This window comes from Pecten maximus, chromosome 3 (assembly GCF_902652985.1).
Source record: "Pecten maximus chromosome 3, xPecMax1.1, whole genome shotgun sequence".
In the NCBI taxonomy this organism is placed as follows: domain Eukaryota; kingdom Metazoa; phylum Mollusca; class Bivalvia; order Pectinida; family Pectinidae; genus Pecten; species Pecten maximus.
Window position 1 is genome coordinate 18,678,926 of NC_047017.1, and position 27,843 is coordinate 18,706,768.

Here is a 27,843-nt window from a genome sequence, read left to right on the forward strand (position 1 = left end):
GGACTTAATAATTAGTTACAGTCTACATGTATTTGGACCTCCCCTAGTGTGTATAACAGGGACTTGAGAATTAGTTAGTTTACATGTATTTGGGCCTCCCCTAGTGTGTATCACAGGGACTTGAGAATTAGTTTAAGTCTACATGTATTTGGATCTTCCCTAGTGTGTATATCACAGGGACCTGAGAATCTGTTACAGTCTACATGTATTTGGATCTTCCCTAGTGTACGTGTATATCACAGGGACCTGAGAATCTCTTACAGTCTACACGTATTTGGATCTCCCCTAGTGTGTATATCACAGGCACCTGATAATCTGTTAGTCTACACGTATTTGGACCTCCCCTAATATGTATCACAGGGACTTGAGAATTTGTTACAGTCTACACGTATTTGGACCTCCCTAGTGTGTATAGCACATTTTGAGACGTTTTATTAGATTAAACTTCGGTAAAAATAACACCCCCTGTGTACATATATACGGATATGATCATGTTTACCGAATTTCCCCCCAACTATCAAGTGGGTTCAGGTCAGGAGTGATGTACACTATTGCCAACTAACCTATGCTACTCAACTGATTTTATCTAGCGTTATAGATAATTCGAGTTTTTTCTTTATTCTACAACTTCTTTTGATAAGTAACGATGTACATCCTAATCCAGGTCCTGATGACAATTATAAGACATTTCCAGTTTTCATCTAATATTATTCGTAGCCTAGTTGGAATAAGTTATCTTATCTAGAATGTGTAGCATCCGAATTTATGTAGTCTGCATTACAGAGACTCACCTGGTCATACTCCAAGATGGTTATAATATGTTCCGTAAAGACCGTGGTACCCCGGGTAGGGGACGAATTCCATATAGGTGAAGATGTGTGGACCGAGATCCAGTTTCCAAGCAAGAAATATCTTCTATGTACTGTCTGTAGACCTCCGAACTGTAAACACACTTTCTGGAATTCTTTTCGATTCTCTGTAGAAACAGCCATCTATGAAACTTCATATGTTGTAATAGTTGGCGATATAAATGTTGACCTTCTTACAGTAGACAATGATCACTCTCTCTTGGATGTTATGAATCTTTCCACTTCTCTAATGTAATATACAGACCGACAAGAATAGGGCGCACGTGCAGTACACTCCTTGACCCTACTTTCTATCGGGCACGTGTACCCACACATTATCTGACACTATCGACAAAGACCGCGACATCTCAGACCACCAAGCGACATCTGTTGAACTGACTACAGGGTCAAATATTATTAGGAATTATAAACGGAACATTTTATGTTATAACGACGCAAATTTTGAACTTTATAATAATAAGTCTCAGGAAGTTGACTGGAATTAGATAATTTCTACGACCCCAGACGAAAAAAAATATGGAAAAAAGTTTTTTTTTAATGCGAACTTTTAGATAATTATAGTGAAACGAATCCTAGAAACTTTTGGAAACTTGTTCGCAGATTAATAAAATCATCTGACAAATCAAATTCTATTCCATCATTGAGGAGTGCGACTGGAAATATAGAAATGGACGCCGACATTACGACAAATACACTAAATGACTACTTTGTTTCTATATCAACTATTGACGATACTGATACTGTTGTACCTATTATTGAATCTAGAACAGACTAGATAATTTCTGATATACCTTTTGATATAAATGACATCACTGACATACTCAAGACATTAAAACATGGTAAAGCTGTAGGTAATGATACAATAAGTCATATTATGCTTTAAAAATTAAAAACTAATTCATTTGCTTATTCTTTGTCGCTAATCTTTCCCACACAATGGAAACATGCCCTGGCAATGCCGATTTTTAAAAAGGGAGATAAACAAGATTCTTCCAATTATAGACATATTGCCTTAATTTGAACTATAGGTAAAGTGTTCGAAAGAAAGTAGCTAAATATTTACACAATTATTTGTTAGATAATTCTGACATTATAGTTAGCTTCTCAAAACTTTTTGCTGACGATACATCTCTTCTATGCTCCGATTAATCTCCGCAACTTATTGAACATACCATTGATAACGATCTTTCCAAAATACAATGTTGGGCTAAGAAGTGGCATTGTTTTTCTCTAATAGTGAACTAAATCATGTAATTGATATACATTTTATGATGTAAGCATCTATGAGTATACATCGATTCAAATTGTAAGGCATCATATATAACACATCAGTAAAACTGTCGATAAACAATTAGGTGTCCTTCGTAAATTAAAATATATCCTTACTAGAAGAACATAAAATAGAATCTATAGATCATTTATTCTCCCGGTTTTAGAATATTGTTTACTCGGTTTTACACGGCGAGACACTTTTGACAGGCGCCGAGTAACAGTCGGCAAAATCATATCCGATAGAAAAAGGGCCAACCAGCGGCGTCTTATGTTATAGGTATGGTGTTCCGTTAGGGCCAAATTACCAATATCGCTACTTCGCTCCTTCGACCTAAACGCGAAGGAGCGAAGGAGCGAAAACACGATGGTGAAGGAGCGAAATAACGATGGCGAAAGAGCGATGGAACTTCGCTCCTTCGCCATCGTGTTTTCGCTCCTCGCTATCGTGTTTTCGCCCTTTCCCCTTTTTCCCGGCCATCGGGAATTTTTCCCCTTCCAATTTTGTGTTTTGGAAAATTTTTTTAAAAAAAGGGGAAAAAAGGGGTTTTTTTTAAAAGGAAAATATACTCTGAACTAAAAAACAACATCGGAGAGTAAAATGTCAATCAAAAAATGTCTTACCGAAACGATAGGTCCTTCTGGCTTGACGGCGGCGGGAAAACTGAAGTGCCCCTCAAAGTCCGTGCACTAGTAGACGTGGGTCTCACTGGCCAGTAGAATTTTCATTGGACAAAATAGTTTTACGAGGTGGGTCACCTTTAAGGGAAATCTATCTTATCAACAGCGAGGTATCATTACAAGAAGAGCATATCGTTGTCATCGTCAGGAGTAAAACGCAATTCTTTACATTCTAATTAAACAACAAAAAATGATACCTGCGCTTTTTAATACCCCAAAGCCCCTATATTATCGATCTACACCAGTCGTTCCAGGTTCTCCCGATCCGGCCCCTATCTAATCGTTGCGAGGGGGTGAGCTTCTTCTCAGTTGTAAAAAATCTGTTTTAGTATACATGTACTTAGCTAGGTTTTTTATGATTAGAAGAATTAACACCTGATATAAGTCAACGAAATGTTTTATACATGATGCACAATGAAAATAAAATGGGGGACCAAAGACACATGACGGATCCCCCGGGCTCTATATCTTAAACAAAAAAAATAGATACTGAAATAAAATGATAATAATCTGATTTCTATAGTTTTCTCGTTGCGTATTCATTAATCGTATCAATTTGGATACATAACCGTTTATACATGTCGTGTATTTTATCTGAAAAATCATCGGCAGGGACATGGACAAATTTAAGTATCAATGTTTAGTCCTACGGTATTTTAAATGTGTTATTACATTCAGTCGTGTACAAACTACATGTATATTGTGTCTCTTCTTCCTCCGAAAGTGTCTGACCTCTCTGTATATAATCTCAGAAATAGAGATATATACTGTTAACAAGTTGTAACTGTTGTTCATTGAAGACATCACAAGTAATATGGAACCTGGGGACCAAACTGGTGTTCTTTTAATGGCCATCAGTAAGATATGTTATAGGGTCGGGCGTCAACATTTAATCCATGAACTTAAGAAGTATGGCATAGGGGGGAAAGATAACAAATGGATTGAAAGCTTCATAAGAAACATAATAAAATCAGTTGAAGTCGAAGGGTGGGGGAGGGGGGGGGGGGGGGGATCCAACACTGTCCCATTAAGAGCCGAGGTCCCCCAAGGTTCGGTCCTCGGGCCAATCAAGCCTTTTCCTGTATAACATAAATGACATCACCGAAGGCATCTCGTCATCTATAAGGCTCTTTACAGATGATCAAGAGCAAGGTGTACAGTCTCTCCAAAGGGTTTATCATCTCGATCAATGGAAGAGAAAGTGTAAGATGGAGTTCCATCTAGATAAATGCCAGGTCCTGTCTATAACTAGAAATAGGTAACATCATAGAATATCAATATAGGCTACAACGTGTGTCTGAAGCTAAATACCTAGGCAATACCATCAGCTCAGAAATGGGTGCCCCATGTCAATAACATCACTAGTAAAGCGAATAACACCTTGAGCTTTCTTAGGCGAAACCTAAAGATATCATCATCTGACATCAAAGAAAAGGCGTATAAGTCGCCTGTCCACCCCAATTTGAATTACGCAAGCCCAGTTGGGACACTCATCTAAACAAGAGCTGTTGGAGAACAGCATAGCTCGTCTCGCAAATGTTTGTCAAATATCAGCACCCTAGTACAATTATAAAGAGATGTATTAAAACCTCTTAACACTTGCACCAAAAACTTAATGCAGATGTAAGTCCAAAAATTTGAAAATTATGGTTTTTTCCCAAAAAAAATCTTTTAGTTTAACTCTGGCAGGGGATAGTCTAACCCCAGAGGGACTCTATTGCCAATTATCAGCACCCTAGTACAATTATAAAGTGATGTATTAATACCTGTCAACACTTGCACCAAATACTTAACGCAAAAACGTCCAAAAATTTTCAAAAGTCTGATTTTTTTCCAAAAAATCTTTTAGTTTAACTCCGGCAGGGGATAGTTTGATCCCCACAGGGACCATATTACCATAAATTACTATGCCTTTCAACACTTGCACCAAAAATTTAACATTTGAAAAACGAACGCCGACGCCGACGCCGGAGTGACGACATAAGCCTTTACTCTTCTTGGAAGAGACGAGCTAAAAAGACACGGACAAAATAGAGATGTTATCAATCGACATCACAAAACCTCAAGTGTTGACCACCACTATGGCAAGCCACAAGATGCGCGACTGGCCATGCTACATAAAATATGCCAGAGCAAAGTTGCCACCAACCCGTCTCATTCACGATGTAATCACTCCAAATATTCTATGGAGAGTCGCACAAAAGTTTCCTGAACACCTCAATAAGATTAACAGTATTGTTCGGTTATGTATGGTGTTCCGGTAGGGCCAAATTTCCAATATCGCTCCTTCGACCTAAACGCAAAGGAGCGAAAACACGATGGCGAAGGAGCGAAGTTCCATCGCTCCTTCGCCATCGTATTTTCGCTCCTTCGCTCCTTCGCCATCGTGTATTCGCTCCTTTGCCATCGTGTTTTCGCTCCTTCGCGGTTTAGGTCGAAGGAGCGATATTGGAAATTTAGCCCTTACCGAACACCATAGTTATGCGGTAATTTACGTTTATCAAATTCATTCGAGCTGTGTCATTATTGTGGTGTTTTTCATAATGACCGTAATAACACATGTAATATTACAGTGTACAATAACTGAAAGTATAAGAGATGATTTATGGTGTCTACTTGGCTTAGATTTTGATTTCAAGGAATTAAACACCCTTCTACACTCGTTGTCTGATTACAACTTAATCCATGTACTTCTGGGAGAAATCCCTCCTCACATGTCAAATTTTCAAGATCGTGTGAAATTGACCCTAGACTGCAATTTTTATTGGCAAACTGTTACATTTATGTCACATCAGTGTTGATGGAATTTGATACGAGCCAGGCACTGTAACTATATGTATAATTTTTTATTATGTATATATTTATATTTTCTAATTTTATTTGTAATTAACAATTTTCTGATTTACATGTAAGCGTTAGCACTTTTGAATTAGTATTTTGTATATATTTATATTTTGTATGTAACTCTTCAATTTGGGGGAAATAAAGAAATAATCAAGACACTGCCATCAAAATTCTTTCCGAATTCTCCTCTGCAGAACGTCCGTGAGGAAATAGAGAAAGAATGATATTCTTTCCCGTACAATCACTGATTGGAACTCATTACCACTCGTAATTTCATCAGCAGACACATCCTCCTCCTTTAAAACTGCAATCTCGGCTATCAAATATTAATTCTGCTCTCTCCATTTCTTGCCACAACCATTCCATGCCACAGGGACCCGAGGATTTGTTACAGTCTGCATGTATTTGGATCTTCCCTAGTGTATATCACAGGGACCCGAGGATTTGTTACAGTCTACACGTATTTGGACCACCCCTAATATGTATCACAGGGATTTAAGAATTTGTTACAGTCTACGTGTATTTGGATCTTCCCTAGTGTATATCACAGGCACCTGATAATCTGTTAGTCTACACGTATTTGGACCTCCTCTAATATGTATCACAGGGACTTGATAATTAGTTAGTCTCCTCCCCTAGTGTGTATCACAGGGACTTAATAATTAGTTACAGTCTACATGTATTTGGACCTCCCCTAGTGTGTATAACAGGGACTTGAGAATTAGTTAGTTTACATGTATTTGGGCCTCCCCTAGTGTGTATCACAGGGACTTGAGAATTAGTTTAAGTCTACATGTATTTGGATCTTCCCTAGTGTGTATATCACAGGGACCTGAGAATCTGTTACAGTCTACATGTATTTGGATCTTCCCTAGTGTACGTGTATATCACAGGGACCTGAGAATCTCTTACAGTCTACACGTATTTGGATCTCCCCTAGTGTGTATATCACAGGCACCTGATAATCTGTTAGTCTACACGTATTTGGACCTCCCCTAATATGTATCACAGGGACTTGAGAATTTGTTACAGTCTACACGTATTTGGACCTCCCTAGTGTGTATAGCACATTTTGAGACGTTTTATTAGATTAAACTTCGGTAAAAATAACACCCCCTGTGTACATATATACGGATATGATCATGTTTACCGAATTTCCCCCCAACTATCAAGTGGGTTCAGGTCAGGAGTGATGTACACTATTGCCAACTAACCTATGCTACTCAACTGATTTTATCTAGCGTTATAGATAATTCGAGTTTTTTCTTTATTCTACAACTTCTTTTAACAAGTTACGATGCATATCCGAATCCAGGTCCTGATGACCATTATGAAGACATTTCCATTTTTCATCTAATATTATTCGTAGCCTAGTTGGAATAAGTTATCTTATCTAGAATGTGTAGCATCCGAATTTATGTAGTCTGCATTACAGAGACTCACCTGGTCATACTCCAAGATGGTTATAATATGTTCCGTAAAGACCGTGGTACCCCGGGTAGGGGACGAATTCCATATAGGTGAAGATGTGTGGACCGAGATCCAGTTTCCAAGCAAGAAATATCTTCTATGTACTGTCTGTAGACCTCCGAACTGTAAACACACTTTCTGGAATTCTTTTCGATTCTCTGTAGAAACAGCCATCTATGAAACTTCATATGTTGTAATAGTTGGCGATATAAATGTTGACCTTCTTACAGTAGACAATGATCACTCTCTCTTGGATGTTATGAATCTTTCCACTTCTCTAATGTAATATACAGACCGACAAGAATAGGGCGCACGTGCAGTACACTCCTTGACCCTACTTTCTATCGGGCACGTGTACCCACACATTATCTGACACTATCGACAAAGACCGCGACATCTCAGACCACCAAGCGACATCTGTTGAACTGACTACAGGGTCAAATATTATTAGGAATTATAAACGGAACATTTTATGTTATAACGACGCAAATTTTGAACTTTATAATAATAAGTCTCAGGAAGTTGACTGGAATTAGATAATTTCTACGACCCCAGACGAAAAAAAATATGGAAAAAAGTTTTTTTTTAATGCGAACTTTTAGATAATTATAGTGAAACGAATCCTAGAAACTTTTGGAAACTTGTTCGCAGATTAATAAAATCATCTGACAAATCAAATTCTATTCCATCATTGAGGAGTGCGACTGGAAATATAGAAATGGACGCCGACATTACGACAAATACACTAAATGACTACTTTGTTTCTATATCAATTATTGACGATACTGATACTGTTGTACCTATTATTGAATCTAGAACAGACTAGATAATTTCTGATATACCTGTCAATATAAATAACATCACTGACATACTCAAGACATTAAAACATGGTAAAGCTGTAGGTAATGATACAATAAGTCACATTATGCTTAAAACACTGCTAATTCAGTTGCTTATCCTTTGTCGCTAATCTTTCCCACACAATGGAAACATGCCCTGGCAATGCCGATTTTTAAAAAGGGAGATAAACAAGATTCTTCCAATTATAGACATATTGCCTTAATTTGAACTATAGGTAAAGTGTTCGAAAGAAAGTAGCTAAATATTTACACAATTATTTGTTAGATAATTCTGACATTATAGTTAGCTTCTCAAAACTTTTTGCTGACGATACATCTCTTCTATGCTCCGATTAATCTCCGCAACTTATTGAACATACCATTGATAACGATCTTTCCAAAATACAATGTTGGGCTAAGAAGTGGCATTGTTTTTCTCTAATAGTGAACTAAATCATGTAATTGATATACATTTTATGATGTAAGCATCTATGAGTATACATCGATTCAAATTGTAAGGCATCATATATAACACATCAGTAAAACTGTCGATAAACAATTAGGTGTCCTTCGTAAATTAAAATATATCCTTACTAGAAGAACATAAAATAGAATCTATAGATCATTTATTCTCCCGGTTTTAGAATATTGTTTACTCGGTTTTACACGGCGAGACACTTTTGACAGGCGCCGAGTAACAGTCGGCAAAATCATATCCGATAGAAAAAGGGCCAACCAGCGGCGTCTTATGTTATAGGTATGGTGTTCCGTTAGGGCCAAATTACCAATATCGCTACTTCGCTCCTTCGACCTAAACGCGAAGGAGCGAAGGAGCGAAAACACGATGGTGAAGGAGCGAAATAACGATGGCGAAAGAGCGATGGAACTTCGCTCCTTCGCCATCGTGTTTTCGCTCCTCGCTATCGTGTTTTCGCTCCTTCGCCATCGTATTTTCGCTCCTTCGTGTTCGGAAGTTCGATGGAGGTATACGTAGTTTCGAAAAGTGTCCGTTTTTTTCCATTCCCTGATTTATGTTCAGTGGTTTCAGAAATTAGAAAAATGTCTCTAGTACACTATATATTGATAAACGACATTATTTTAAATTGACCTACAAATCTACCAATTCATGTGCATACATGTATATTTGAATGTACATAACTTTAAGGTTCAAAATTAATTTCGTGCTCGACTCTTTGATTCTGAATGAGAATAATATTGCAAAGAACAGGAACAAAATGTAATCGTTCACCACAATGAAATACATATAGCTTTCAAACATTTCAGAATAACACCACCTTTATAAGTATATATATCCCCTGCAACTAAAACGAATTATTGATTATGTAGTGTAAGGCACAGGGGCTTGGCAAGATTTTCCAAATGATGGTCCATATATATATGTATTATAGTGTCAAGTAACACTATTACTGTTTTCTTTCCTTTCTGGGTACAACTGAAAAACCATTCCACTCAACTACACAAAATGTTCTCTTTATATTAAGTTTATAGTTTCATAGTTGTGCCTTTTTTCTTTTGTCGACACATTTTTGAAAAACATTTTTCTGTTACAATGGAAACAAAATCAGAAACACAAAATTACTGTTTTCTTTCCTTTCTGGCTACAACTGCAAAACCATTCCACTCAACTACACAAAATGTTCTCTTTATATTAAGTTTATAGTTTCATAGTTGTGCCTTTTTTCTTTTGTCGACGCATTTTTGAAAAACATTTTTCTGTTACAATGGAAACAAAATAAGAAACACAAAATTACTGTTTTCTTTCCTTTCTGGCTACAACTGCAAAACCGTTCCACTCAACTCCAGGCACAGAGTTATCATTTTCTGTACATGTATATATTAGGTTTATAGTTTTATAGTTGTGCCTTTTTCTATTGACGGCACGTTTAAAAAAAAGAATCTGTTACCATGGGAACAAAGTCAGAAACAAAATTGCTGTTTTCTTTCTTTTCCGGCTACAACTGCAAAACCGTTCTACTCAACTCCACAAAGCTTTCTGTATATATTAGATTAGTGCCCTAGTTGTGAATGTTCAAGTGAAGCATAAGATCTACCTCAAGATATAAATTCTTACTATCAAGTTGATAGATATATAATTATACATGTATATTATATTAACAACTGGGCCAGGGAGATAATGCCACACTTTGTGGCTCTTTGTTATAATCTATGATCAGAATATAGGAACAAATTAAAAACAACAATAAAGTTATATACTTTTCAACACATATTTTATTCATTTTGATGTCTATCAGTATCGAATATCACAAATTCACACTTTTTAAAAAATGATGTGAATGTTAAAATCCATATACAAAACTATACACATCACATTATCAACAATAAATAAGTGTTTGTTATAGTCTACACAACCTGTCTATATATACAGAGTTTACAATGAACAAACACTAAACTAATGTTAACCGTCGGCTACCATCCTATATACCCTTACACAGCCCAACAATCCCCTGATCACAGCACTAGACAATATATATTTTTGACAAATATCTGGTGTAGGAGATGTCAAAATCTCTAACTTCTGGCATTGTGGCCAGGGGTAAATTGGAATACCCTCAACATTACTAATAACCCATGGGTATCATGCTGTGTAACTGGTAACCAATGGTAACTGTTTATATCCTTTTAATACATTTAATGGTAACCCACGGTTACCGTGCTGTATATACCCTTTTGATATATTTACTGGTAACCAAGGTTCCCTAACAATACATTTTCTGGTAGCCCATGGTAACTTATTTATACCATTACAATCCATTTAATGGTAACGATGGGTTAAATAATATTTACCCTTGTAATATATGAACTAGGAGCCCATGGTTCCCTAACAAAACACTTACTGGTAACCCATGCTTACCTTGCTATATACCCCAACAATACAGTTACTTGTAACCCATGGCTACCGAATTTAACACCCTGACAATACATTTAGTTGTAACCCATGGTTACTGAATTTAACAGCCTGACAATACATTTACTGGTAACCCATGGTTACTGAATTTAACTCTCTGACAATACATTTACTGGTAACTCATCTATGATAATCAATGGTTACCGTGTTATCTACCATTACAAAACATGTAAGGTAATTCACAATTACAGTGCTATATCTCTTTATAATATATTTACAGGTAACCCATGGCTACCATGCTCTATATAGCCTACAATACATTTACAGGTAACCCATTGTTGCTGTGCTCTACATTGTATATACCAGTATGGTCCACAGTACATTTGCAGGTAACCCATGGTTACCATGATTAATATGCCCCTACAATACATTAAAAGGTAACCCATGGTTACTGTGCTCTATATAACCCTACAATACATTTACAGGTAGCCCATGGTTACCATGCTCTATATACCCATACAATACATTTACAGGTAGCCCGTGGTTACCATACTCTACACAGAGTACGGTAACCATGGGTTACTGGTAAATCTATTGTATTATATAATTTACATGGAACCCTGCAATACATCTATTGTTCCAATGTTCATAGTTTCAATCCTTTCCAAGTCTTCACATGTTTGTTACACAAAGACTATAATATTCATTCCTGTATAACATGTATATAGTTCATGGTAATAAAAATCTACTACTCCATACATGGTCATCAAGTTCATTAATACTTATCTCCATATATGGTTTAACACTACAACTTAACCCAAATCCATATTTGGTTGAAGGATGGACTTAACCTGTTTTCTCCATATTTGGTTGTACATGTAAACATGTATAAGCTGCTGTAAAGAATTAAGTTGCTCTGCCTATTTCACACAGTTTGCATCAAAGACATAATGTACATTTGTAGTTTGTTTATAACTTATAATTGCACAAATCCTTGTGAAAACCAAACATGATATCAACAATCATGAATAGAGACTATAGTGTGATGGCAAGATTATAAAAAAAAGTTGACAGTAAATTTTTTTATAGGTAGCACTGCATGAAAATGAAAGATAAAGAGACAGACTTATTGAGTTTTCAAAGTTTTGATTTTTTACGTGGAAAACCTTCCCACATTTCAGTACAGAATCAGTACCATTGAAATTCAAAATAATACAGAAAATTTGGATATATTATATCAAAGTTCAGTGTATGAAGTTTTGATGTGTGGATCGAGGACAAATTTTAGGCATGTTGTTTTAGTTCAGTTACTACTGATGGATGTCTATGGTGATGTCATTTTAGGCTATCTTCTTACTTAAAATCCAACCAGATTGTTCTATATTGGTCTTATTAAGGATTAAGTTGAAAATACTTTTTATGTTATTGAGGTATATAACATACATGTACAAAAGAAAACTGAGAGTACCCTAACCACAAAGCAGTGTAAGATGAGAGTATCCCTGTTTTTTGTGTTATACTGCCCTAACATAAAACATACATTCAAGTTAATCCCAAGAATTTAATCTCTACCATGCAAAAATTCACTTTATTGTTAGACTCTTTTCTCTTACAAAACATTAAACTGCTCCATCCGCCAATCAAAATTGACATTATAAACAGCAGTGACAACATAAAATGATAAATTTCTAAGCCAATGAACAATGTTAAAACAAGATTATATCATAGTTCCATAACAAAAATATATGCAAGTTAATCCTTATTATTTAATCTACTGGACACAATTCCTGTGGAAATCTACTTTTTATACCAAACTCTTTTCTCTTAAAACTTATTACTCTTGTGTATCAGTCAGTTAAAAGCAATGTTACGAACCGGAACGGCAAGTTTTTTTTTTAAGTTATGGGTTGATAACAAAATTTTTTTTTAACCAAAGACAATGCTTGTAACATGCAAGATTAAATCATTTATGTATATTATGCATTAAGTGTGAAAACAATTCTGTTGGGAGATTTCATGTTAATACACAATGGTGGACATCACATTGAAACAATAAAACAATTTACATACATATATATGTAAATTAATACATTTGTTTATTGATTGTACACTTTGGGAGCTGTGCATATTTTCTTCTTGACGCCTGATAAAAATAGTGCATAGCTATATATTTTCACATAACAACATTCAATCATTTTCAAAGTACATCTAGTATTATAAGATATCAAATATTACTTAACTTACCCTTGAAATTGATAAAGATAAGCAAATATTTCTCAATCATTGCTTACAAATTACGAATGACAGATGTTAGTACTGTGTAACCTGCATGCGTAACTGAAATATATGACCTAACCGAGTTGGAATCCTGTCCAAAATGAGTAAATAGTTCCTTCCCATTAGATGGTGGTCCTGTTTCACACCACTCATTCTACTAGTAGTAGAACTAGTCTACGAAATTAATCTGGCAATACATGCTGTCCCATTGTCCGAATGTAAGTAAACCATTTATTTTCCAACAAAACATTATACATTGTACCCTGGGCTTATGAAAACTTTAAAAAATAACAAAATATCTTTTGAAAGTCTTAAAATAATTTTTGTAAGTTACTAAATGCATTTGGGACTTCTAAAACAACCTCATTTGCTAAAAGATCTCAAATTCCTAAATTCATACACACTTATAAATTCTTAAGTCATTTAACCAATCAGCTTTGATTCAGAATTGAGAAAATGCTCCATGTTATTTCACAAACATGGATTGATTAAAAACATACAAAAATTTAATTAAACTGGATGATGATTTGGTTTTTATCCTCGTGACTGATGCTCATATCATTAACTTGTCACTGGAAACTGTATATGTTAGACAAATAATTCTAAATCAGCTGTAAATATCAACTAGCATACCTAAGGAAAGAAAGCATTAAGCAAAATACACAAGAAAATCTTTGGTCAACGAATGAAGTTTGAATTTGGTGACTGCACTTTTGATATTCAGGAAGTTTAAATGAGTATTATTGCAAATAAAAAAACTGGCCTTTCATACACTCAATGATCCACAATATCCATCATCTCTCATTCTCATACATACTCTACAGCAAAAATAAATACAAAAATCAAAAAGCTTTCTTATGAAATAATCTGAACATAAATATATTGACTATTTACAAGCTTATGTTTGCTTTGGCACAAGAAAAACCTCTAAAAGTATAAGATGTTGTTCTCCATCGAATAATGATAACCTCAACTCAAGCTCTTTATCTTAATGACTGGTTAGAATTTGATGTATGATGAAGTTTGTTTTATTATTTATTTATTGGAGCTCTTTAAATTAAAATTTGTTATAGATTTGAGTATAAAGAAATGAATTTAACATTCCATTCTGTAATATACTATAATGGCAGACATTAGAGTCTGTAGAAATTAAGTTGTGTTAGTGTCTGTAGACATTAAGTTGTGTGTTAGTGTCTGTAGACATTAAGTTGTGTGTTAGAGTCTGTAGACATTAAGTTGTGTGTTAGAGTCTGTAGACATTAAGTTGTGTGTTAGTGTCTGTAGACATTAAGTTGTGTGTTAGTGTCTGTAGACATTAAGTTGTGTGTTAGAGTATGTAGACATTAAGTTGTGTGTTAGAGTCTGTAGACATTAAGTTGTGTGTTAGAGTCTGTAGACATTAAGTTGTGTGTTAGAGTCTGTAGACATTAAGTTGTGTGTTAGTGTGTGTAGACATTAAGTTATGTGTTAGAGTTTGTAGACATTAAGTTGTGTGTTAGAGTGTGTAGACATTAAGTTGTGTGTTAGAGTGTGTAGACATTAAGTTGTGTGTTAGAGTGTGTATACATTAAGTTGTGTGTTAGAGTGTGTAGACATTAAGTTGTGTGTAAGAGTATGTAGACATTAAGTTGTGTGTCAGAGTGTGTAGACATTAAGTTGTGTGTTAGAGTCTGTAGACATTAAGTTGTGTGTTAGAGTGTGTAGACATTAGGTTGTGTGTTAGAGTGTGTAGACATTAAGTTGTGTGTTAGAGTGTGTAGACATTAAGTTGTGAGTCTGTAGATATTAAGTTGTGTGTAAGAGTCTGTAGACATTAAGTTGTGTGTTAGAGTGTGTAGATATTAAGTTGTGTGTTAGAGTCTGTAGACATTAAGTTGTGTGTTATAGTGTGTAGACATTAAGTTGTGAGTCTGTAGATATTAAGTTGTGTGTAAGAGTCTGTAGACATTAAGTTGTGTGTTAGAGTGTGTAGATATTAAGTTGTGTGTTAGAGTCTGTAGACATTAAGTTGTGTGTTATAGTGTGTAGACATTAAGTTGTGTGTTAGTGTCTGTAGACATTAAGTTGTGTGTTAGAGTGTGTAGACATTAAGTTGTGTGTAAGAGTATGTAGACATTAAGTTGTGTGTCAGAGTGTGTAGACATTAAGTTGTGTGTTAGAGTCTGTAGACATTAAGTTGTGTGTTAGAGTGTGTAGACATTAGGTTGTGTGTTAGAGTGTGTAGACATTAAGTTGTGTGTTAGAGTGTGTAGACATTAAGTTGTGAGTCTGTAGATATTAAGTTGTGTGTAAGAGTCTGTAGACATTAAGTTGTGTGTTAGAGTGTGTAGATATTAAGTTGTGTGTTAGAGTCTGTAGACATTAAGTTGTGTGTTATAGTGTGTAGACATTAAGTTGTGAGTCTGTAGATATTAAGTTGTGTGTAAGAGTCTGTAGACATTAAGTTGTGTGTTAGAGTGTGTAGATATTAAGTTGTGTGTTAGAGTCTGTAGACATTAAGTTGTGTGTTATAGTGTGTAGACATTAAGTTGTGTGTTAGTGTCTGTAGACATTAAGTTGTGTGTTAGAGTCTGTAGACATTAAGTTGTGTGTTAGAGTGTGTAGACATTAAGTTGTGTGTTAGAGTGTGTAGACATTAAGTTGTGTGTTAGAGTGTGTAGATATTAAGTTGTGTGTTCGAGTCTGTAGACTCCAGACTACACATTGAGTTCTGTGTTAGAGTCTGCAGACTGTCAATTAACAAAGAATTATAGATTAGAGTATCTACGTTTCAGACATTTTCAATCCCTAGTCACACAGCTCATGTTTGAAAAAACCCATAAGAGTGTGTTAATGTCAAATGACATGGACACGACCATTGTCAGACAGAATATAAGTTTATGTTCAATAAAGCAGAAGAATGCCTCATTATGTAGTCTTGTTCAACACAACAGGCGCACACTACCATTGTCTGCCCCAAGTAATACTGTCCTGTTCATCGGTAGAATGGCCATGCTTGTCAGGACGCCTTTAAAAGTGTCTGCCTTCAGTTTAGTAACAGTGAAGGAAGCCTGACAAATCAAACAAAAGATAACTGGTTAAAGATGTATTTGATACTAAAATATAAAACTAATATCACAATTTATTTTAAAACCATAATCACATTGATGTAGACATACAAGTTCTTCTTCAAGATTAAAATCCTGACATACAATAATTCTGTCTACTGATAGATGTAACGTTGTACACAGGTAACAGTGTCTGCTCTAAATGGAGTTAAAACTTGACATAAAATAATCTTGTCAACTGCTGATAAATGTGACACTGAACACGAGTAACAGTATCTACTCTATAGAGTCTTACCTGGTTCTCTATAGAAGGGTAACAGTATCTACTCTATATAGTCTTACCTGGTTCTCTATAGAAGAGTAACAGTATCTATAGAGTCTTACCTGGTTCTCTATAGAAGAGTAACAGTATCTAATCTATAGAGTCTTACCTGGTTCTCTATAGAAGAGTAACAGTATCTACTCTATAGAGTCTTATCTGGTTCTCTATAGAAGAGTCTTACCTGGTTCTCTATAGAAGAGTAACAGTATCTAATCTATAGAGTCTTACCTGGTTCTCTATAGAAGAGTAACAGTATCTACTCTATAGAGTCTTACCTGGTTCTCTATAGAAGAGTAACAGTATCTATAGAGTCTTACCTGGTTCTCTATAGAAGAGTAACAGTATCTACTCTATAGAGTCTTACCTGGTTCTCTATAGAAGAGTAACATTATCTACTCTATAGAGCCTTACCTGGTTCTCTATAGAAGAGTAACAGTATCTACTCTATAGAGTCTTACCTGGTTCTCTATAGAAGAGTAACATTATCTACTCTATAGAGCCTTACCTGGTTCTCTATAGAAGAGTAACAGTATCTACTCTATAGAGTCTTACCTGGTTCTCTATAGAAGAGTAACAGTATCTACTCTATAGAGTCTTACCCGGTTCTCTATAGAAGAGTAACAGTATCTACTCTATAGAGTCTTACCCGGTTCTCTATAGAAGAGTAACAGTATCTACTCTATAGAGTCTTACCTGGTTCTCTATGGAAGAGTCTTACCTGGTTCTCTATAGAAGAGTAACAGTATCTAATCTATAGAGTCTTACCTGGTTCTCTATAGAAGAGTAACAGTATCTACTCTATAGAGTCTTACCTGGTTCTCTATAGAAGAGTAACAGTATCTACTCTATAGAGTCTTACCCGGTTCTCTATAGAAGAGTAACAGTATCTACTCTATAGAGTCTTACCCGGTTCTCTATAGAAGAGTAACAGTATCTACTCTATAGAGTCTTACCTGGTTCTCTATAGAAGAGTAACAGTATCTACTCTATAGAGTCTTACCTGGTTCTCTATAGAAGAGTAACAGTATCTATAGAGTCTTACCTGGTTCTCTATAGAAGAGTAACAGTATCTATAGAGTCTTACCTGGTTCTCTATAGAAGACTAAAAGTATCTATTCTATAGTCTTATCTGGTTCTCTATAGAAGAGTAACATTATCTACACTATACAGTCTTACCTGGTTCTCTATAGAAAAGTCTTACCTGGTTCTCTATAGAAGAGTAACAGTATCTACTCTATAGAGTCTTACCCGGTTCTCTATAGAAGAGTAACAGTATCTTCCCTATAGTCTTACCTGGTTCTCTATAGAAGAGTAACAGTATCTACTCTATAGAAGAGTCTTACCTGGTTCTCTATAGAAGAGTAACAGTACCTACTCTTTAGAGCCTTACCTGGTTCTCTATAGAAGAGTAACAGTATCTACTCTATAGAGTCTTACCTGGTTCTCTACAGAAGAGTAACAGTATCTACTCTATAGAGTCTTACCTGGTTCTCTATAGAAGAGTAACAGTATCTACTCTATAGAGCCTTACCTGGTTCTCTATAGAAGCGTGGACTCCTATTTTATTACCAGTGGTCCCTGAGATTATCTGGTTTTTGTAGAGAGACATGCAATGGACTGGTTCACTTTGACCTGCAATAAAAACAAGTTCCATACATATGTCCTAAACACACCTTGTAGACAGATTACACATGGCTTTAATAGAGGTGATATATACCCTCTGAAACAAGAGTGTACAGGAACCCTTCTTTATACTGCCAACAATTTATTCTGAAAATATTCAATTTGGTACTTAAAAATTAGACTTTTAAACACATTTTTTAAAATCGCTGATTTAGAAATCAAAGTACTGAAAGTACTGTAGGAGGCGTTAGTCAGATGTAAAAGGAGATATTTGAAATAAAGCAAGAATACAAATTAAACTGATACCAACATGACTAAACATTTCCACTTAAATGTGTCAAACCAACCGGACATAATGGTTTTCACAGTCCTGATGAATGTAATGGTTTAGACTGTTCCGATATACATAATGGTTTTAACCATCTTAAAAGTTGCAAACCTACTTTTAAAAGTAGTTAAACATTTCTTATTTCAATCAAACCTTTACTTAAAAAGTCAAACATTTTATTTTTTTTTCAAATCAACGTCTACTTAGGTACATGTCATTAACATTCATACTTTAAACCATCTTTTATACTTAAGTAGTTCAAAATTTGCATTTATGTGTTTAAAACAAACTTATATTTTATAGGCCTGGGTATTAGAAACGTCGAAACAATAAGATATGCATTTCAATAAGTTATAGCAATACACGATATGTATTGACAAGAGATCCCAGAGGGATCTTGGCGCCCACCATTGAATGATCTTCATAGGTTCCATGTCAGATTGATCTTTTCTCTACTTTTCCCTTCATTTTACTAATCTGTGCAAATTGAGACATCCCTCCAGTACTTTTCAAACAAGGGAATCCTAGCTATATAAGAAATTTGAGATTTAACGATAATGGCTGTTTGTTTGCCAGGTTGTTTTCAGGACAGACTGGTCCAAAAATGCAATACAAGGGACCAAGGGGAACCTACTTATGAAATTTGAGAAAGATCCATTCAGTACTTTGAGAAATAGAGATAACAAACTTCAATTGTCAAAATCCAAGATGGCGGTCTGTCGGCCATATTGTTTTCCAATGGATCTCAAAATGCAATAAGCATAACGAGGCACCAAGGGGAACCTCCATATGAAATTTGAGAAAGATCCCTTCAGTACTTTCTCAGAAATAGCGATAACAAACTTCAATTGTCAAAATCCAAGATGGCTGCCTGTCAGCCATGTTATTTTCAGATTGGTCTCAAAATGCAATATGCATAACTAGGCGCCAAGGGAAATTTACATATGAAATTTGAGAAAGATCCCTTTAATACTTTCTCAGAAATAGTGATAACAAACTTCAATTGTCAAAATCCAAGATGGCTGCCTGTCGGCCATGTTGTTTTCAGATTGGTCTCAAAACGCAATATGCATAACTAGGCACCAAGGGAAACCTACATCTGCAATTTCAGAAAGATCCATCCAGTACATTCTCAGAAATAGCGATAACAAACTTCAATTGTCAAAATCCAAGATGGCTGCCTGTCGGCCATGTTGTTTTCGGATTGGTCTCAAAACGCAATATGCATAACTAGGCACCAAGGAAAACCTACATCTGCAATTTCAGAAAGATCCATTCAGTACTTTCTCAGAAATAGTGATAACAAACTTCAATTGTCAAAATCCAAGATGGCTGCCTATCGGCCATGTTGTTTTCGGATTAGTCTCAAAACGCAATATGCATAACTAGGCACCAAGGGGAACCTTCATATGAAATTTCAGAAAGATCCCTTCAGTACTTTCTCAGAAATAGCGATAACAAACTTCAATTGTCAAAATCCAAGATGGCTGCCCGTCGGCCATGTTGTTTACCGATTGGTCTCAAAACGCAATATGCATAACTAGGCACCAAGGGGAACCTTCATATGAAATTTGAGAAAGATCCCTTCTGTACTTTCTCAGAAATAGCGATAACAAACTTCAATTGTCAAAATCCAAGATGGCTGCCTGTCGGCCATGTTACTTTCCGATTGGTCTCAAAATACAATATGCATAACTAGGCACCAAGGAGAACCTACATCTGAAATTTCAGAAAGATCCATTCAGTACTTTCTGAGAAATAGCGATAACAAGAATTGTTTACGGACGGAGGGACGGACGGACGGACGGCCGGACGGACGACGGACCACGGACGCAGGGCGATTTGAATAGCCCACCATCTGATGATGGTGGGCTAAAAATACAGGGAGTGTCTGCTACTTTTTTTGTTGAAAGTGTGCAATGTCTTTCAATATCTTTCAATATCTTGTAAACAAAATTGTTTATTCCTTTCTATTTTGATCTTAGAATAATATCAAAATTAGATTGACAGCTTTTAAAAGTTATTACACTTTTTTTTTAACAAAGACCTCATTTTTAAGGACAATTATTTCAAAATTAGATATCAATTCCATCTATTTTAATAGATCCAATGTCAATATTAACAATAAACTGTGATTTGTGATTTGTTGCTTTTTAATTTACCACCAAGATGTAGATAATAGCCTAGTAGCTATAGGTACTGTATATAAATATACAGCGTTTTACATGCAAAATATTGAAGAAAACTTTTTTATATTTGATATCAATTCAATATGATTGTATAAGTCCCTTGGGGTGGGGAAAGAACCCTGGGCCTATTTTTACATCAGGATTGTGTTCATCTCTTGGTGTCCAGCAAGATTATGGAGTTGAGATCCGAATGGTTTCACAGATAAAACAAGAGGCCCAGAGGGCCTGTATCACTCACCTCGTTTTATGAGATATGAAACAAGAATGATGCTTAAATTTATTTGTTGCTGGTATTTCTATGTCAATATATCATAAGCATTTTATATGGGTACATTGGTTTATTGTTATTCTAAAAATGTCGAAATTAGCGAAATTGACCTATTTTGGTCCCATCCTTCAGCCCCAGGAGGTTAACCCCAACATTCGTACAATTTTGAATACCCACCCCATAACCAAGCTACCATACAAATGTAGGTTTTATACCAAATTGTGCAATTAATCCATGAAATGAAATTGACTTTGGGTACAACCCCATAGGGATTGCTACCACACCAATGTGAGTTATATCCATAACTTAGTTTCAGAGAAACCAATTGACCCCTTTTGACCCTGCCCCCCGGGGGTCAACCCCACCATTTTTACAATTTTGAATCTCTACCCAAAAGGATGCTACCAGTCAAGTATGAGCTATATCGATTGCTTAGTTTCAGAGAAGAAGTTATTTATGTCAATTGAGCCAAATTGACCCCTTTTGAGCCAACAACTGAATTGCAATTTATGGATAATTTTTGATTTTGGCAAGAAAACATTCTTTAAAGGGCATGTCTGCATCATTTTTAATAATTTGCCCTTGAAACTTCACACACACTTTCATAAGAGCCGGTTCTTTAAAATGTGAATGAAGGTCAAGGTCAGAGAGATAAACTCAATATGTGTAGCCAGTTACACATGTTACATGTATCTGTTTGCCAAATATCCAGCCTTCATGTGTATGTGCAGTTTTGGGTCATTTTTTCATTTTGGTAGGAATTTCTTTTTAAAAGTGCCATATCTGCGTCATTTTGATTATTTGACCTTGATACATTGCACACACCTTTAAAGGGGCGGATTCTTAAAAATGTGACCCAAATTAATAATTTTGAAAGAACTTTAAATTTTCTTCATCATTTGACCCCGGTGACCTTGAATGAAGGTCAAGGTCAAATATAAGTATAACATTTGTAGCCAGCCATACGTTATCGATGCGCCAAACATCAAGCCTTCATGTGTATATTATAGATAAAAGAGCAGAAACCTTTATTCTGCAATTTTGGATTATTTTTTAATTTTGGCTGGAGAAAATAGCTTTATGATTCTTTTCCAAGTGCCATATCTTTCTGCCATATTTGTATCTGATGACAATAAAATATGCACATTCGAACCCATAACAAGTCGTTGGCCTTGACATTCTCTGACAATATATCATTGAGAAAAGTTTGCCCTAACCACGTGCTAACCAATTTCCAATGAAAATGAAACAAATTATGCTAAAATATGTGTGATGAGTTTCCTATATAAACTATAGTAAAATGTATCCTCTCCCCAGGGAGAATGCGACACATAGGGGGCCATGAAATTAACAATTTTGATAAAACAGCTTTAGAACCTTTTGTACACCATTCTGTGATATCTTGGTCTTAAGAAGAAGACTGACGCATGACGACATATCAAATTATAATGGTGTATATTATGAGCTGAATGTCAAAGGATTGTAAACTCTACAAATTGTATTATATTATCAGGCAGTCAGCCTAAATGTATGTTTCATATCTACCATATTAGAAGTTTGATGTTTTGTACGATATATATATATACTTAATTTTTACACATACATTAAAGGAGTTAGCTACTTTCATAAATTAAGATGTTTTTTTCTAGAGTTTACTAGGCCGGATGAAATATGATCATGAGCAATCAGTATGGTCAATATGAGATTTGATAAAATGCCTCTCATAGTCAACCACTCATGATCACTCAACTTCTTTTTGTAGGAGTCAATATTATATGTAGGAGAATTAAACTCTCGCGATGTCTGTTGCACATAAATACAAAGAAATACATTATCACTTAAGCCGAAAAAATTCACACTTAAGTAGCAATAACACATAATAGTCAAAAACCCAATATATGTGATCCGTGATAAGAAACAGTACTTATAAGCATTTTTGGCAATTTATCCTGAAACAGCTATAGCCTTCCATATTTGACATCCCACAGATTGTTGCTTGTATATATATATATAGTTTTAAAGGTCAACATTGGAAAAAACCTAAATGGTTATACATGAATTCATAATAAATAGAATTATTGACAAAAAAGTTTCATTTATTTTCACACTTTCTGGAGACCAATAAGGAGATTGATGAGCATTTTAAGGGATTTGTTCATGACATGAAAATCAAACATTTTTAATTAAATTTCAAAAGCAAATACAGATTTATTTTGAAAGTTATGAGGAATATTGATATTTGATAAAGTCTTATATTATATGGATTTGATATATCGATTGCCAATAGATATACATGTATTTATCATTTTACATGAAAACAACAAAAAGTTATATTACATGAAAACAACAAAAAGTTGTACTAATAGGTTAAAATGCAATTGGTATACATTTTGTTAATCTACAATTACTTTGTATTGTTTAAATATTCTATGTAATACAAACATTCCACAGCTTGGTGCATACAAATGTATACATGTATATATATTACATGAAAACATTTGAAAAGGTTGAATCGTGAGCTGAATAATATATAAATAAGACAAGCTGGTTCAATAATAATTTAGCATTTTCATATATATTACGAGTGCGAGTAGCTACTGCATTAAACCTTATCACAAAAACCCAGATTATGTATATTGTCTCTGTCGGGGAAGGTACAGCACAAATGACCACCACGACAGATATGTGCCAGTTGTCTTAGTTTTAAAAAATAAACGATCGAATTCCATCACGCCATCACGTAGATCACTCTAGGTCTACCGATTCATAGATTTGAAACACAGGGACTTCGATCAGTTATCGCAGTAATCCGAAGGGTTCTGGTGTTGATATCGCCTTAAAGCTGATTAAAGTCTGCATATAGTATTTAGCAAGATCGTCAGAAAATTCGGACTATAATTAGCTATGCTCAGGCATTTTTATTTTTTATCAATATACTTGCAACCTGTATGTTTATGCATGAAGCATCTCTTAGGCATGCCAATAAAAAAAACAGAATGAAGATGTGTGGATTTTTGGATTTTTAATGATTTTTTTTAATTTCGGAAATTTGGTAATTCTTGTCAGCTTTGTCAACCATTTTTCAAAAAATGCGTCAGTATGAAAAAAAATAAATTTCAAAGTGATTTCGGCAATATTTACATAAACCACAATATAAAACTATATGTATTTTATCATATGAAAGCAAATTTGGCGTCTAAAACATAAACAATTTTTTTATCTCTGCGCAAAGATGCCACAATTTTTAAAAAAACAAGCAAATTATCTCCCTTTGCAATTATCTACAATTTTGCTTTCTTCGCCAAAGAAAATACACACACCTGTCTAAAACATGCAAACTAGAAAAATAAGAAGTAACATTTAAATATCTGTATGAAAAGCATCAAATTATAACCAGGGCCTGTGTCTGTGACCGTATCTATCTTTGACATTGTTAGAATTAAGACGACTGTCAAATATATTGAAATCACATGAAAATGTATTCTTAACAACACTTGGAAATAATCATTGAGATTTTTAGGAACATGCCAAGTCAATATCAGTCCCGATTTTACTTTCACTAGTTTCAATTTCACAGTAACAAACTTGCACAATATTAGTCACAATCACGTCGGAACGATCGCTTACGTAACTTGTCGTGAGTTACGATACTCAACTATAAGTTAGTGGATTATATATGCTATATAGATAAATTCTTTCATGAAAATGTTTCATTTGGTGCAGTACCATTACTATCTTTTAAATTAATAACTTAATTAAGTTATACATCGACAAAATTGAAGTGTTATGCATTTTCAAATGCTAAAACCAAACCTGCATGAAAGTGAAAGTAGATAATGTCAACATGGTCTGTGGCTTACCATAGTCGTAACGGACCCCATCTTATTTTTTACATATGGTCATTTCGAACAAAAAGCAGAATAATCACACATCTTTTATGGTATGTATGTATAGATAGAACATGTGTTAAACTAAATAAGAGTATTTTTGACATGTAATCAGCGTTTAAAGAAAAATACACGGATTTACAGATTTCAATTTTGGACCTCATCTTACCGCCATTGATTTTCTCCAAGATTTTTCTCATTAACATAGCCTCAATATCATATCTGCATCATCGGTCAATCGAATGTTTGAAAGGTATACGCTTTCATGTGCTAATTTAACGCTATAAAAAGGCGCTTGAGAATGACGTTTTAGGTATAAGGTAAGGTGACAAAAAAAAGTTACCTCCCCTTTGCCTGAGCATAGCTACTATAATCGCAGTAGATATTGTGATTTTGTGGTCTGGCCAGGCTTGAACAACTTATCGTAAACAGTTTTGTCCTAAATAAACAAACGCTTATTTCAAACAGATTTAAACTTTGTAAGCAACTTGCCTTTAATTCATGTTGATAGATATTAATTTCTAGCGACAAACATCACACTTTGATGCTTCGTGTGAAGCCCGTGTCCACGTGCCTCCATTTTGACAGAGTGCTCGCTCACGTAAACAGACGGAACACGTGATCGCTAAATATCGGACCAAATCTCATAAAATCTCGTGAACAAACTACCAAGTTGTAAACAAAAGAAATGTTGTTAGCCAAAACCTGGAGGGTATTATGAAAATCGGGAATTTGTTTGCGCTTGTCGTCTTTATTCCTAGTAGTTATAAACAAGTGTCCTCTGTAAGGTAACGTCAGAATCTCGCAGTTATCTCCCTTCAAACAGTATTTTCAATATAGATTTGCAAAAATCGATGCAGGTGTAGATATTTACAAGACATTATTCTTATTGTTTATTCAAAATAGTTCCTGAAATGTTCACAACATTATCAGCATAGTTAATACATTTCTGTGCACATCTACTTTGAATGACGGACTACAATGAGGTGCCTCATACTTGGAACTAATAGTATAAGCGAATCATTATCCCTAGTTACAGAAATTACCACCAGAGGTCTCAAATTCCGGGCTTCCGCCGAAGAGAAATTTATACTGAATATACCTTTTTTCATGTAATAGCACTTTATTTGTAGTCTTGACAGTTTTCATAAATGTATATATAGTTCAACTACATCATATATGAACCGAAAGAAACTACAAAATGAACTGTGAAAGGAAATATACCGAAAATGAAAGTGAGAGATTGTGACGTCACAACTCGTAGGTGATTGTAATATGGCAGGCGTAAACGCCTCCATAAAAATGAGTAAGAATTAAAACTAGGGTCTTAGGAGGGCAGTGTATATGGTCCAAGAGTCCTTGCTTACCCTTGAGACAGGGAAGGTCCTTAGAGTCCTCCGTGTTCCAGATCTTCATGGTCTGGTCAAAAGACGAGGTGAGGAAGGTTGTTTTATTGTACGCCTTCATCTACAGAGAACAATGGAATTTCATTAGAAGAACAATGGGATTTCATAAGATACAACAGATGGATGGAGGCACGCTTGGATGCACAGAAAAAGTGATTACAGCCCATTAGTAAGTTGGGGTAGGGAGTATAAAATGATTTACTGACCTGTAAGATGTCGCCTTCGTGACCTTTCCAGGACTTCATCATTATACCAGTGCGGAGGTCTATGATGGACAACATTCCTGAGGAGAATCCTACTGACACCCAATGGCTGTCCGGACTGACCGTCACACAACGAATCAAGCCTGTCAGATGAAAGCAGATCACATTTATCTTATACTGAATCATAGAAGTCCTGCTGACCATCACACAAACTGGAGTAATCAACAAGAGGCCCAACAGGCCTGTATCACTCTCCCAGGACTAGCTTTAATGCTCTGCCTTTCAGATAATCAAAAGAACCATTTTGTGTGTTAACTAATTTGACCCCATGTGACTGTGAATAAGGATTAAGGACTTTTAGGAGAGCAGAAGAGTTTATTTGTGTGTTTTGAAGCAGAAGAGTTTATTTGTGTGTTTTGAAGTTGAGACCTATGACCTTGAATATGGGTCAAGGTCATTCCTTTTTCGCAGATGTTGCTGGTCTCTATGCATTCGAACATACCAGACAAATATTTTGACTCTAGGCCTTTTAGTTAATCAGAAAAGTTGTTTGATTGTCTGAAAAAAGATTGACCCCTGTGACCTTGAATATGAGTAAAGATAATTTCTTTTCAGAATATTTGTCAGGCTCCATCAATGGAACCAACAAGCCAAATATCATGATTCTAGGCCTTTTTGTTTTTGAGAAGATATTGTTTTAACTAATTTGACGTGTGACCTTGAATATGGGTTAAGGTCATTTCTTATCGAAAACTTTGATTTTAGAGATAAGTCGTTTAAAGGAAAAAGTTGACAACAGAGTGATGAAAAGGTGAGCTAACAACAAAGCAAACATTGACTTTGATTGTTCTATCTTACTGTCACAAGATGATACACATTCCCCCACAGAATCAGATTTATACTGCTGAATATCACACAGTTAAACAGCCTATATCAAACAGAGAAAAGATATTGAACACTGTAAGTCAGACCTGCCCAACACATAAATGAAACAATGTTGACTTCGCTATTTATTATGTTGTAACACTTACTTTTCTTAAGTATCTCTTCGACTGTGTCACGATCACTAAATACATAACTTATATAAAATGTAAAAATAACCAACCATAATCTTATGGTTGTAAGGAACTGAATCTGTGACCTTGACCTACGTTACATTGTACAAGACCATATTTCCCACAAGGACTGTGTGTCTAGATACCTGCAGTGCTTGTTGTACACTTGTACTCGTGGGCATAACTGGCTGCTCGCAGGTCTAGGAACCTAAACAAACACAAATCAATAAATGTATTAAAACAAGTTTTCTAAACCCCTGATACATGTACCATATTGTTACTAATATTTACAATGATAATTTACTGTTTCTTTTACAAATGATATCTCGCTACTAATGTTTCACCGGCCACTGTTATCAGGAGAGCGACCACATGATTA

General features: G+C 35.2%; 1 protein-coding gene across 1 annotated transcript in view; it reads right to left on the bottom strand.

The window, feature by feature from the left end:
• Nucleotides 1-15,743: 15,743 nt before the first annotated feature.
• LOC117322633 (WD repeat-containing protein 81-like) overlaps nt 15,744-27,843 on the bottom strand; it is a 28,523-nt gene continuing 16,423 nt past the window's right edge. The window contains exons 12-16 of the mRNA XM_033877571.1: nt 27,611-27,672; nt 26,413-26,552; nt 26,168-26,267; nt 18,037-18,137; nt 15,744-16,186 (exon numbers count right to left, since the gene is read on the bottom strand). Of these exons, the coding sequence (XP_033733462.1) occupies nt 16,058-16,186; nt 18,037-18,137; nt 26,168-26,267; nt 26,413-26,552; nt 27,611-27,672 (532 nt within the window). The 3' untranslated portion in view covers nt 15,744-16,057. The remainder of the gene's footprint in view (nt 16,187-18,036; nt 18,138-26,167; nt 26,268-26,412; nt 26,553-27,610; nt 27,673-27,843) is intronic.